Here is a 13,917-nt window from a genome sequence, read left to right as displayed (position 1 = left end):
CCTAATTCTGCTCCTATATCTTATGGTCTTAAGGTCCTGTATGAGAATCAGGTTTATCATCATTCACATATGTCATGAAATTTGTTTTTTTTGCAGCGGCAATAGTCCTGTGCAATACATAAAATTACTACAGTTCTGTGCAAATGTCTTAGGCACCTTAGCGATATAAATGTGCCTAGGATTTTTGCATTACCTCCTACATATATTTTAGATACTATAATTAACCTTAATCCATGTCAGAAAGGTGTAACGGCTATTATTTATAATATTATTATGAAACTTAGGAAAGTTCCATTCAATAAGATTAGGTCAGATTGGGAAAAGGAATTAGGCTCTATTATTTCGGCGGATGACTGGGTGCATATTTTACAACTAGTCAATACTTCCTCTATCTGTTCTAAACACTCCCTAATTCAATTTACAGTTGTCCATAGAGCACATATGTCCAAAGATAAATTAGCTCGTTTTTATTCTCATATTAATCCTCTTTGTGACAGATCTCATGGGGAGATAGCCTCCTTAACTCATATGTTTTGGTCCTGTCCTACTCTGGAAACTTTCTGGAAAGACATTTTTAATATTATTTCAAAGGTATTGAATATAGATATCTCTCCCTATAGATATCTCTATTACTGCTATCTTTGGATTACCTAAAATTTCCAGTAATCTTTCTCCTTCAGCTCGTAGATTGATTGCATTTCTTACTTTAATGGCGAAAAGATGTATTTTACAACATTGGAAGGAGATTAATGCTCCAACTACATTCTTTTGGTTTTCCCAGACGATACTATGTTTAAATCTGGAGAAAATTAGAAGTAATCTTTATGATTCTTCAGTTAAATTTGAACAGACTTGGAGATCTTTTATTCAACATTTTCATTTAATGTAATTTTTTTCTCTCTCTGTCCATATCTACATTCCCTTCTTGCTTTTTAACTGTTTTTGATGGAGGTCGGGTTTGAGGACATGATTGTTTTAAGTTGTTTAACTCTACTTGATTCCTAGTTAGCCCATTGCTTTGCTTTGCTTTTTAGATTAGTTGCACGGTGGGTTTTTTTGGGGGGCTTTTTTGGGTTTTTTTTTCTTTTCCTTATTGATATGTATGAAAATTAGTATACTATTATATTACCTTGTTATTTTATATCTAAACTGCACTGTTTGTACTAATTTTATTTTGTGTATTAATATCTTTTGTAAAGTTATATTGCAACAGTGTATTAGTGCCTATATGGTTTACCTTTTGTGTACTAATTCAATAAAAAGATTTAAAAAGAAAGAAAGAAAGGATTTTTGCACGGGACTGTGCGTCATGAAAATATGTTTTTTGAGTGGCAGCAGCACAGCTTAGATTAGCTTCATTTATCTATAAAAAGTGCACCAAAACATAGAAACAATACAGTGAAAAGCATCATTTGTGTCAACGACCAACATAGTTCGAGGATTGTGCTGGGCACAGCCCGCAAGTGTCACCATTCTTCCAGCACCAACATAGCATGCCCACAATCTACTAACCCTAACGGTCCAGGTGCAGGTTAATGGGACTAGGCAGATTAATAGTTTGGCATGGACTAGATGAGCCGAAGGTCCTGTTTCGGTGCCCTACGATTCTACAACACAGATTCCAGTGGTTGGGACAGATCTGACCCTGCAGATGCCATACACTCCTTCACTAGGGCTGTGCCAATTCAAGTCAGCAGTCTGTTCTCTTTCCATGTTACCACAGTCAAAGTATGAAAGATTAATTAAATTAATCAATACACCAGCCCTCAGTGATTAACACTAGAAAGCAGAGCTCAGCCAAGCTGAACAATATCAAGGTGTGCCCTGTAACAAGAAGCCAGAGCTCACAGTGACTCGAGCCAGGACCTTCAACAGGAAACACATCCGTCCTGGGCTTCAAGGGCATGCCAGGAAATAATTATCATTCCGCTCTGAAAACTCATAACACAAGGTTCCTCAATGACAACCCACTAAAGATTATAGTGAATACAGCTTAGTGCATCGCAGGCAAAGCCCTCCGCACCATCAAGGACGTTTACGTGGAGCTCTGCCACAAGAAGGCAGCATCCATCGTCAAGGACCCCCACCATCTCAGCCACGTTCTCTTCTCACTGCTGCCATTGGGCAGGAGCTACAGGAGCCTTGGGTCCCACACCACCAGGTTCAGGAACAGTTATCACCCTTCAACCATCTGGCTCCTGAACCAGAGTGGATAACTTCACTCACCCCAACTCTGAACTGATTCTACAACCTATGGACTCACTTTCATGGATGTTACAATTCACGTTCTCAGTACTAGTTATTTACTAACTTATTTTTATTATTTTTCAATTGCACGGTTTATCTTCTTTTGCACATTGGCTTTTTTGTCAACCTTTGTTAATGTGTAGTATTTTGTAAATTCCATTGTATTTCTTTATTTTTTTGCAAATGCCAGCAAAACTTAATCTCCAGATAGTAGATGGTAACATTTTGAGGGGTGACCTAATTGCAACCTGTTGAATGTTAAAGGGTTTCGATAGAGTTGATGTGGAGAGGATGCTTCCTATGGTGGTGGAGTCTAGGACCAGAAGACACACTCAGAAGAGAGGGGTCTCCTTTTAGAACAACGAGGAGGAGGATCTTCTTTAGCCAGAGGGTGGTGAATCTGTGGAATTCTTTGCCACAGGCAGCCGTGAAGACCAAATCTTTATGTATATTTAAGGAAGAGGTTAATATATTCTTGATTAGTCCAAGGTATGAAGAGATATGGAGAAAAGGAAGAAGATTGGTGCAGAGAAGAAAATTGGATCAGCCATGATGAAATAGCAGAGCAGACTCAATGGACCAAATGGCCTCATACAGCTCCGATATCTTAAATATGTACATAAATAATTTTTTCTTTAACTCACTCTACCTATAAGGGTCACACAGTTAGTGTTAATAAAGAATGACGCATTGCTAAAATTCCATTCTTCCAAGCCATCAGCAATAGTTTTTTTTAAAAACAGATTTGTATTGTACATCCTATTGTACAATAGGTCTCTTCAAGAAGCTGATAACAGTGGGAGAGAAGCTGTCCTTGAGCCTGATGGTATGTGCTTTCAGGCTTTTGTATCTTCTCCCTGATGGGAGAGGGAACGTCTCGGGTGGGTGCAGTCTTCAATGAAGCTTGCTGCTTTACTGAGCCAATGAGAAACACAAAGTCCATGGAGCAGAGGATGATGTCTGTGATGTGCTCAGCTGTGTCCATGAGTCTCGACAGTTTCTTGTGGTCACATACAGAGCAGCTGCCATACCAATTTGATATGGCATCCACAAGAAGTGCTTTTGATGGCGCATCAACAAAAATTGATAAGGGTTGAGGAAGTAGAGATGTTGGTGAGAAAGTAGAGATTTTTGGACATGACATCAACCTGTTTGGACTAGGACTGCCTACTAGTGAGGTTCACTCCTAGGAACTTAAATCTCTCAACCCTTGCGACCTCATCACTGTTAATATAGTCTCTGAACAACATCTCCTCCACAATCTCCATCAGCACAGGTGCACCACAAGGCTGTGTGCTCAGCCCCCTGTAATACTCACTTTATACTTATGACTGAGACTAAGCACAGCTCCAATGCCACAGTCGTAGGCCGAATCAAAGGTGATGACAGATCTCAGCTTAAAGGCAGGAGATTCAAAATCTGGCTGAGTGGTGCCACGACAACGACCTCTCACTCGGTGTCAGCAGGATCAAGGAGCCGATTATAGACTTCAGGAGAAGGAAAACGGAGGTTCATGAGTCAGTCCTTATTGGGGGATCAGAGGTGGAGCGGGTCAGCAAGCTTAAATTCCTCAGTGTTATCAATTCACAAGATCCATCCTGGGCAAGGGCAATTACAAAGAAAGCACAGGAGTGCCTCTTCTTCTTAGAAGTGTATGAAGATTCAGCACACTTTGACAAACTTCTATAGATGTGTGGTGGAGAGTACATTGACTGGTTTCATCACAGCCTGTTATAGAAGCACCAATATCCTTGAATGGAAGATCCTACAAAAAGTAGTGGGTACGGCCCAGTCTATCACGGGTAAAGCCCTCTCCACCACTGAGGACACCTACACGAAGTGCTGTCACAGGAAAAGAGCATCCATCATCGGGGACCTCAACCATCCAGGACAAGCTCTCTTCTCTGTGCTGCCATCAGAAAGCAGATACAGGAGCCTCAGGACTCACACCACCAGGATCAGGAACAGCTATTAACCCTCAACCATCAGGCTCTTGAACCAATGGGGATAACTTCACTTGCCCCATCACTGAACTGCTCTCACAACCTATTGACTCATTTTCACAGACTCTTCATCTCATGATCTCAATATTTATAACTGATTTATTTATTATTTTCTTTTGTACCTGCAGTTTGTTGACTTTTGTACATTGGTTGTTTGTCCTTCATGTTGGGCGTGGTCTTTTCATTTATTCTATTATGTTTCTTAGACTTAAAGTGTATACCCACAAGAAAACGAATCTCAGGGTTGTATATGGTGACATATATGTACTCAAGATAATAAATTTGCTTTGAACTTTGAAGTCTCAGCCATTACTTCAAGACTCCGAATTCAGCTTTACAGACTGTAATTGGCAAACATGGTAACAATAGACCCTGGCAGGCTCCTGGAAGAACAATCTCAGAGAATGTACAAACTCCACATAGACAGGGTCAGAGGTCAGGATTGAACGCAGGTCACAGGAACTGTGAGGCAGTGGTTATCTCAACTACACTGGTGTGCTGCCCATCTCCTCAGGTGGTCCTGCAGGACCAGGAAAGAGTTAGCTCCCGTCTTACCTCTTCTCTGCTCCTCTCCTATTTATCACCTCTTCTTTGTGCCCCACCTCCTTCCCTTTCTCCCATGGTCCACTGTCCTCTCCTATCAGATTCCTTCTTCTTCAGCCCTTTACCTCTTCCACTTATCACCTCCCAGCTTCATCTCTCCTCCCTTGCCCACCTACGTTCCCCCTCACCTGGTCACATGGTCTCACCTCACCTGCGAGCTTGTACTACTCCTCCCCCACCCCAGTGCAGAATATTCCAGATTCCCAACACCATCTCGAAACTCTCCTTCTCCGCTTCAAACACTCGTGGGCCGGGGATTCTCAGGAATTGCCAGGAATGTTGCATCTACCCTGCCCAAGGGTTTTCTGAAAACATCCTTGAATATTTTCCTCTATGGAAACCTATCAAACGTTGACAGGTCCAAATAGAGTGGATGTGGAGAGGATGTTTCCTACAGTGAGGAAGTCGAAGACCAGAGTTCATCTCTTTAGAACAGAGATAAGGAAGAATTTCTTTGGCCAGAGGGTGGTGAGTCTGTAGAATTCACTGTCACCGACACCTGTGGAGGCCAGGTCATTGGGTTTACTTAAAGTGGAGGTTGACGGGTTCTTGATCTGTTAGGGTATCAAAGATTACAGGGAGAGGACAAGAGAATGGGGTTGAAGGGGATAATAAATCAGCCATGATAGAATAGATGGGCCAAATAGCTTAATTCTTCTCCTATGTCTTATGGTCTTATTCCCTTTCCCATTAGAGTGAGATTCATCTGCAGGACAACGTGAAGCCTTTCAAGCTATGTCACCTTCAGTCTATACCAAGGTCACTGCTGTGCTCAGTTGACAATTCCCTATGCAACATTCAAAGGCCAAGCCCCTGGTCACTATATGGCTATTCACTGAAGTATAAAAGATGGGCATGCCCCCCCCCACTGAACATCACCAAAACAAAGATAGTTGGTACATTCCCAATCAATACATCATTTCTCAGCGATACAGCAGATAAAATTACACTGTTTAATTTAATCGACTTTGCACCTCCTGTGATTATTCCCGTGACCTACTCTGGTATTTTGTATGACCCACACTTTCCAAACACAGACCCCGTGCAACTGAAAACTCTGAGGAAGTATTTCAGATGCCCTGCGTGTCCGGTTACTGTTCACTGCTGTCAATCACAGGATTTATCAAGCTGTGAGTTCACATGGAGGATTAACTATCTCCTGGTCCTTTTTTCCAGTGACATACTTTGTAATAAGACTTGGAAGAGGATGATGAGAAGATTAGCTCTATTTGTCACACGGACACTGAAGCAGTGAAATTCATAGTTTTGCATAAACGACCGACACAGTCCGAGGACTCTGTTGGGTGAGCCAAGTGTCGCCAAGCTTCCAGCACCAACACAGTTTCCCACAACTTACTAAACCGCCGTGGAGGGAAGTGGATAGTCAAAGGCTACGTCCACACCTCGCCGGATAATTTCGAAAACGCCGGTTTCCAGTGAAAACAACAGGCGTCCACACTAAGCGTTTTTCAAAATATCTCTGTCCACATTATACGGATATTTGGGCGAATCTCCTCCTACTGGGCATGCGCAGGACACAGAAAACAAGCAAAGAGGAAATGGTATACTTGGTGCGCGTTTGTCCAGTTACAAAGTAGAAAAACTTAAAACGAGTTGCTCTTGGCTCTCGCGCAGGACTTAAAACTAAAAAAACAAATACTGAAGTGTATGGAGGCAACCGACAGGGAGTTCACCGACAGTATGACCCGGCTGACGATGAACATTGAAAAACTGATTAACTCTGTTGCATTAATAAAGCACCTTGTTAAATGTATAAAACATGCCTGCATCAGTGTTATCTTGTATTTCCATACAATGTTACATTAGGCTGTTACACATCTATTGTCAGAGAAGTACTTGCATAAATAGGTAAACCACCTTGGTTCTTGGCTCTTGATCTTCCAAAATCTTCCGCATGGAATTTAAACTGGAGGTGGTGGAGGGTGTTTTCTGTCCTTACCTTCATACAAGCAAGGACAGAAAACAGGGCAAAGTGAGTATAGTTATTTATTCAGTAAGCTATGGGTCGAAGTATTTGGTGAGTACATTTCTAACTCTTCTGGCTTCAGTCTCGTTGCCGTCTGTTCTGAAATTGTTAGGTTCTGTGATGATTGTACGCTCTATCAATTGTTTGGTGACAATAAAGTAATAATAATAATAAGAAGAAAACAATGAAATGCCGTGCAGTTGCCATCTGTTCCGGCACGTCATGACAGCGGTTTTAAAAAGCTCCGGTTACCCCGTACACACTGGAACGGATATTAGGCATTTTCAGATTTATTCACTCTGGAGACTGTTTCTGAAAATCTCCTTTTTCGGGGGAGGAAAACACCGTTTTAGTGTGGACAGAGGGTCAAAACGAAGAGAAAAAGCTTCGTTTTCAAAATTATCCGGCACAGTGTGGACGTAGCCAAAGTTTCAGGTCAAGGCCCTTCATCAACTTTCTTAATTAGCAAGGTGGAGAAGGCAAATAAATGTGGTTGAGAGAGATAATAAATCAGCCATCATCGAATGAAGGAGCAGAATCAATGGCCTAATTCTGCTCCTATGTCTTATGGTCTTAAACACCAACAGAGAGTACAGGAAGCCTCAGGGGCCCTATTCCTGTAGAAAGGACCCCACATCTGAAGAGATTTCAACTGCAAAAGAGGAGGAGGAGTGGAGAGGACAAGGCGTGGATCAAAGTTGTTGTGGGAATAATTATTTTATAAACGGTCAGCTGGAGACTGCGAATCAAGTCAAAACTAAATGTACAGCCTCACCCAAATTACATCATGCTCAAGGTCTTTTCGTTCTTTGAAGCATCTCATGAGAGCCAGGGGTGATACTGGAAATTCTGCATTCATAGTTTCATGTTCATTTGCAGCAATGTTCTCCCTACCTTTCGCGTCCACCGTCTCTTTCATAACTATCTCCACCCTTTCGATATGATGCTGGTTCCAGATGGGCTCCAAGGCCTGGTGGTTGTCGTGGCGGAAGGGTAAGATATAGGCGATCGCCTAAGAAAATGAGGCAATGAATGAGAATGCTCTTGCGTTTAGTTTTGAAACACTTCCGCGGGGCGCTACGGTAGTGCAGTGGTTAGCACAATACTAGTACAGCTGGAGGCATCCGAGTTCAATTCCAACACCATCTGTAAGGAATCTACTGCATCTCCTTTGGTAAAGGAAGGAGATGCAGTAGACGTGGTGTACTTGGGTTTTCAGAAGGCCTTTGTCAAGGTGCTGCACGTGAGGCTGCTTAGCAAGATAAGAACCCATGGAAATACAGGGAAGTTAGTAGCATGGGTGGAGCATTGGCTGATCAGCAGAAAACAGAAAGTGGGAATAAAGGGATCCTATTCTGGCTGGCTGCCGGTTACTAGTGGAGTTCCACAGGGGTCGGTGTTGGGACCACTGCTTTACAATGTATGTCAATGATTTGGACTACAGGATTAATGGAGTTGTGGGTAAATTTGCCAATGATACAAAGATAGGTGGAGGAGCAGGTAGTGTTGAGGAAACAGAGAGCCTGCAGAGAGACTCAGATAGTTTAAGGGAATGGGCAAAGAAGTAGCAAATGAAATACAATGTTGGAAAGTCATGCACTTTGGTGAAAGAAATAAACAGGCAGACTATTAATTAGATGGGGAGAGAATTCAAAATGCAGAGCTGCAAAGGGACTTGGGAGTCCTTATGTAGGATACCGAAAGGTTAACCTCCAGGTTGAGTCGGTGGTAAAGAAGGCAAATGCAATATTAGCATTCATTTCTAGAGGTATGGAATATAAGAGCAGGGATGTGATGTTGAGGCTCTATAAGACATTTGTGAGACCACACTTGGGAGTACTGTGTGCAGTTTTGGGCTCCTTATTTTAGAAAGGATATACTGACAGTGGTGAGGGTTCAGAGAAGATTCACAGCAATGATTCCAGGAATGGGAGGGTTACCGTATGAGGAACATCTGACAGCTCTTGGGCTGTATTCCCTGGAGTTCAGGAGAATGAGGGGGGATCTCATCGAAACATTCCGAATGTTAAAAGGCCTGGACAGATTAGATCTGGCAAAGTTATTCCCCATGGTAGAGGAGTATAGGACAAGAGGGCACGTCTTCAGGATTGAAAGACGTCCACTTAGAACAGAGATGAGGAGAAATTACTTTAGTCAGAGGGTGGTAAATCTGTGGAATTTGTTGCCGTGAGCGGCTGAAGACCAAGTCATTGGATGTATTTAAGGCAGAGATAGATAGGTTCTTGATTAGCCAGGGCATCAAAGGGTATGGGGAAAAGGCAGGGGAGTGGGAATGACTGGAAGAATTGGATCAGCCCATGATTGAATGGTGGAGCAGACTCGATGGGCCGAATGTCCTACTTCTGTTCCTATATCTTATAGTCTTACGGTCTTAGTCTGCATGTCCTCCCCATGGAATGCATGGGTTTCCTCCAGGTGCTCTGGTTTCCTCCCACCGTCCAAAGATGTACCAGATAGCGGGTTAATTGGTCATTGTAAATTGTCCTATGTTCAGGCTGGGGTTAAAATCGGGAGTAGCTGGGCAGCGTGGCTCAAAGAGTCAGGAGGGCTTGTTCTGCACTGTATCTCAACAAATAAATAAACTTGTAGCTCATGCGGTTCGATCTGGTGAATAGGGTACTGTTCCCCATTCACCAGATCAACGGCAGATCGAAGATCTGGCTGAGTGGTACCATAAAAACAACCTCTCACTCAATGTCAACAAGACCAAGGAGCTGATTATAGACTTTAGGAAAAGGACATCAGAGGTCCACGCACCAGTCCTCATCGGAGGATCAAAGGTGGAGAGGGTTAGCAACTTTTAAATTCCTTGGTGTGTTATCATTTCAGGGAATCTGTCCTTGGCCCAGCACACAAGTGCAATTATGAACAGAGCATGGCATCACCTCTACTTCCTTAGCAGTTTGCCAAGATTCGACATGACAAACTTCCACAGATGTGTAGTGGAGAGTATATTGACTAGCTGCATCATAGCCTGTTACAGAAGCACCAATACCCTTGAATGAAAAATCCTACAAGAAGTAATGGGTACGGCCCAGTCCACAGCAGCTAAAGCCCTCCCCACCACTGAGGACACCTACACGAGGTGTCGTCACAAGAAAGCAGCATCCATCACAGCCTCCCCATCACCCAGGTCATGCTCCCAACTCACTGCTGCCATCAGGAAGAAGGAACAAGAGCCTTAGACCAGGTTCAGGAACAGTTGTTACCTCTCAATCATCAGGCTCTTGAACCAAAAGGGATAACTTCACTCACCCAGTCACTAAAATGTTTCTACAACTAATGGACTCACTTCAAGGACTCCTCATCTCATGTTCTCGATATTTATTGCTTACTTATTTATTTATAAAAACAAGGATGTAATGCTGAGACTTTATAAAGCACTGGTGAGGCCTCACTTGGAGTATTGTGCGCAGGTTTAGGCCCCTTATCTTAGAAAGAATGTGCTGAAACTGGAGAGGGTTCAAAGGTTCACAAAAACGATTCCAGGATTGAATGGCTTGTCATATGAAGAGCGCCTGATGGCTCTGGGCCTGGGTTCACTAGAATTCAGAAGAATGAGGGGTGACCTCATTGAAACCTATCAAATGGTGAAAGGCCTTGTTCGAATAGATTAGGAGAAGACATTTCCTTTGGTCCGAGAGTCTAAGACCAGAGGACACAGCCTTCGGAATAGAGGGGTGTCCTTTTAGAATGGAGATGAGGAATTTCTTTAGCTAGAGAGTGATGAATCTGTGGAATTCTTTGCCACAGTTAGCTGTGAAGGCAAGTATTTAAGGCAGAGGTTGATAGATTCTTGATTGGTCAGGGCATGAAGGGATACGGGAGGCGGGGGGGAAGGCAGAAAATTGGAAAATTGGATCAGCCATGATGAAATGGTGGAGCAGACTCAATGGGCCAAATGGCCAAATTCAGCTCCTATATCTCATGATCTTATGGTTGTATTATTATTAATTCGCTTTGTATTTGCAGTTTGTTGTCTTCTGCACTCTGGTTGAACACCCTAGCTGAGGGGTCCTTCATGGATTCTGTCGTGGTTATTATTCTATAGATTTATTGAGTATGCCCACAAGAAAATGAATCTCAGGGTTGTATAACGTGACATATATATGGACTTTTGATAATAAGTTTACTTTGAACTGTAACCTGCTCTCAATCACAAATTTCTCTGATTGATTCATTCTGATCCACTGCACTAAAGTTGCATGCTAATACAACCCAGAATCAAACCAACTCACTACACCCCTCCGCCCTACAAAAATATTGCACTTACACTCGGTGGCCACTTCATTAGGTACACTCCTACAACTGCTCGTTAATACAAATATCTAATCAGCCAATCATGTGGCAGCTCACTGCATAAAAGCATGCAGACATGGTCAAGAGGTACAATTGTTGTTTAGACCCAACATCAGAATGGGGAGGAAATGTGATCCAAGTGAGTCCAACCATGGAATGATTGTTGGCGCCAGATGGGGTGTTTGAGTATCTCAGAAACAGCTGATGTCCTGGGATTTTTACGCATAACAGTTTCGAGAGTTTACACAGAATGGTGTGACATTTTTGGACCTCAGGGAATCAAGTGGAATCATGGGAAAATGGGCTGGAAAATGGGGTCAAGGCAAAGATTGTGAGATGAAGGGCATGTTCCTCTGCTGCACTGTTCTGAGTTGTCTTAGATCTGCCATGATCTAACTGAATTGCAGTGTAAAAAAAAAACTCTTTTTCCTAACCTATTCAACCTTCCCCCATAATTCAGGTCCTCGAGTCCCAGCAACATGTAAATTTTCTCTGCAGCACACACAAAATGCTGGAGGAGCTCAGCAGGCCAGGCAGCATCTATGGAAAAAAGTACAGTTGACATATCAGGCCAAAACCCTTCGGCAGGACTGGAGAAAAAAAAGCTGAGGAGTAGATTTGAAAGGTGGGGGCTGGGAAAAGAGACATGCCAGACGATAGGTGAAACTTGGAGGGGGAGGGATGAAGCAAAGAGCTAGGAAGTTGATTGGTGAAAGAGACAGATGACATGGAAGAAAGAAAAAAAGGGGGGGGCACCCGAGGGAGGCGATGGGCAGGCAAGGAGATAACATGAGAGGGGGACAAGGGGATGGGAAATGTGAAGGGGGGGGTGGAGGCATTACTGGAAGTCTGAGAAATTGATTTTTATGCTATCAGGTTGGAGGCTACGGAATATAAGGTGTTGTTCCTCCAACATAAGTGTGGCCTTATCCCGACAGTGGAGGAGGTCACGGACAGACATATCGGAATCAGAATGGGAAGTGGAATTAAAATGGGTGGCCACTGGGAGATCCCACTAGTTCTGGCAGACAGACCGTAGATGCTCGGTGAAGCAGTCTCCCAATCTACGTCGGATCTCACCGATATACAGGAGGCCACACTGGGTGCACCAAACATCGTATATGACCCCAATAGACTCACAGGTGAAGTGCTGCCTCACCTGAAAGGATTGTTTGGGGCCATGAACGGTAGTGAGGGAGCGGGTGTAAGGGCAGGTGTAGCACTTGTTCTGCTTGCAAGGATAATTACCAGGAGAGAGATCAGTGTGGAGGGACGAATGGAGGGAGTCGCACAGAATGGAGGGAGATCCTGCTTTCTCTGGCGGACAGAGCGTACACACATTTCAATTCCATGTCCCATTCCCATTCTGATATGTCTATCCACGGCCTCTTCTACTGTAAAGATGAAGCCACACTCAGGTTGGAGGAACAACACCTTATATTCTGTCTGGGTAGCCTCCAACCTGATAGTATGAACATTGACTTCTGTAACTTCCGTTAATGCCTCACCTCCCCCTCGTACCCCATCCATTATTTATATACACACATTCTTTCTCTCTCTCTCCTTTTTCTCCCTCTGTCCCTCTCACTATACCCCTTGTCCATCCTCTGGGTTTTCTCCCTCCCTCCCCCTTTTCCTTCTCCCTGGGCCTCCTGTCCCATGATCCTCTCATATCCCATTTGCCAATCACCCATCCAGCTCTTGGCTCCATCCTTCCCCCTCCTGTCTTCTCCTATCATTTTGGATCTCCCCCTCCCCCTCCCACTTTCAAATCTCTTACTAGCTCTTCCTTCAGTTAGTCCTGACGAAGGGTCTCGGCCCGAAACGCCGACTGTACCTCTTCCTAGAGATGCTGCCTGGCCTGCTGCGTTCACTAGCAACTTTGATGTGTATTGCTTGGTCTACCTGGACAAGCAGGTTTGTGGATTTTGGGTAGGAGGTAGAAACAGGAGGTGCGAGATAGAGGAACTATGAGGTTCGTGGCAGAGAATGGAAGATCCCCAGAGACAATAAGGTTGGTGATGGTGTGGGAGACAATGGCCTGGTGTTTCTTAGTGGGGTCCTGTGCGAGGGGTAAGTAAGAGGAAGTGTCTGAGAGTTGGCGATGGGCCTCAGCAAGGTAGAGGTCAGTTCGCCAGACTACTACAACACTCCCTTATCTACGGGTTTGATGGTGAGGTTGGGATTGGTGCAGAGGGAGTGGAGAGCAGAGCGTTTGAAAGGAGTGAGGTTGGAATAGGAGACAGGGGTGTTAGTCTAGATAGTTAATGTCCCATCGGCAGTTGGCAATGAAAAGAAATTTTCTCTGTACTCTTTCAATCTTATTGATATCCAGTGAGTGCTGTTAGGTACGTAACCCTCTCACTGGGGCTCTTGTACTGTGACCAGAGCTGCACACGGTACTCCAAATTTGGCCTCCCCAACATCTTCAACATAACATCACAATTCCTGTACTCAATACTCAAATTTATGAAGGCCAATGTGCCAAATTCCTGCTCCTGTCGCTAACATATGTAATACCCTGGTTAAGATTTCTGCTATGCAGTGAGGTATTTTAGCTTAGCAGTTTTCCGAAAAAGAAGTGTATCCTGCTGGTAGAGTGTTTTCATTTCAGCTAAAGATAAGGAGTCATGTTGTTCAACTTAGGACTGTTGTGTCAGCCAATCAGGTTAGTGGAATGGAGAGAAGGCTCTAGAGAGAGCTGGGCGGAGAGATTGCAGTGTACAATCTTTTATTTCTTGCCGACCGATAATTGTG

At 43.8% G+C, this 13,917-nt stretch overlaps 1 protein-coding gene across 2 annotated transcripts in view; it reads right to left on the bottom strand.

The window, feature by feature from the left end:
* Window positions 1–13,917, bottom strand: part of h6pd (hexose-6-phosphate dehydrogenase (glucose 1-dehydrogenase)) — a 55,011-nt gene that overhangs the window by 23,449 nt on the left and 17,645 nt on the right. For both annotated transcript variants that reach the window (XM_063032988.1, XM_063032987.1), the window contains exon 3: window positions 7,735–7,852. In XM_063032988.1, coding sequence (XP_062889058.1) covers window positions 7,735–7,852 — 118 coding nt within the window. The remainder of the gene's footprint in view (window positions 1–7,734; window positions 7,853–13,917) is intronic.

Source organism: Mobula hypostoma, chromosome 25, assembly GCF_963921235.1.
Source record: "Mobula hypostoma chromosome 25, sMobHyp1.1, whole genome shotgun sequence".
Lineage (NCBI taxonomy): Eukaryota > Metazoa > Chordata > Chondrichthyes > Myliobatiformes > Myliobatidae > Mobula > Mobula hypostoma.
This window is presented reverse-complemented; position numbering and strand designations above follow the sequence as displayed.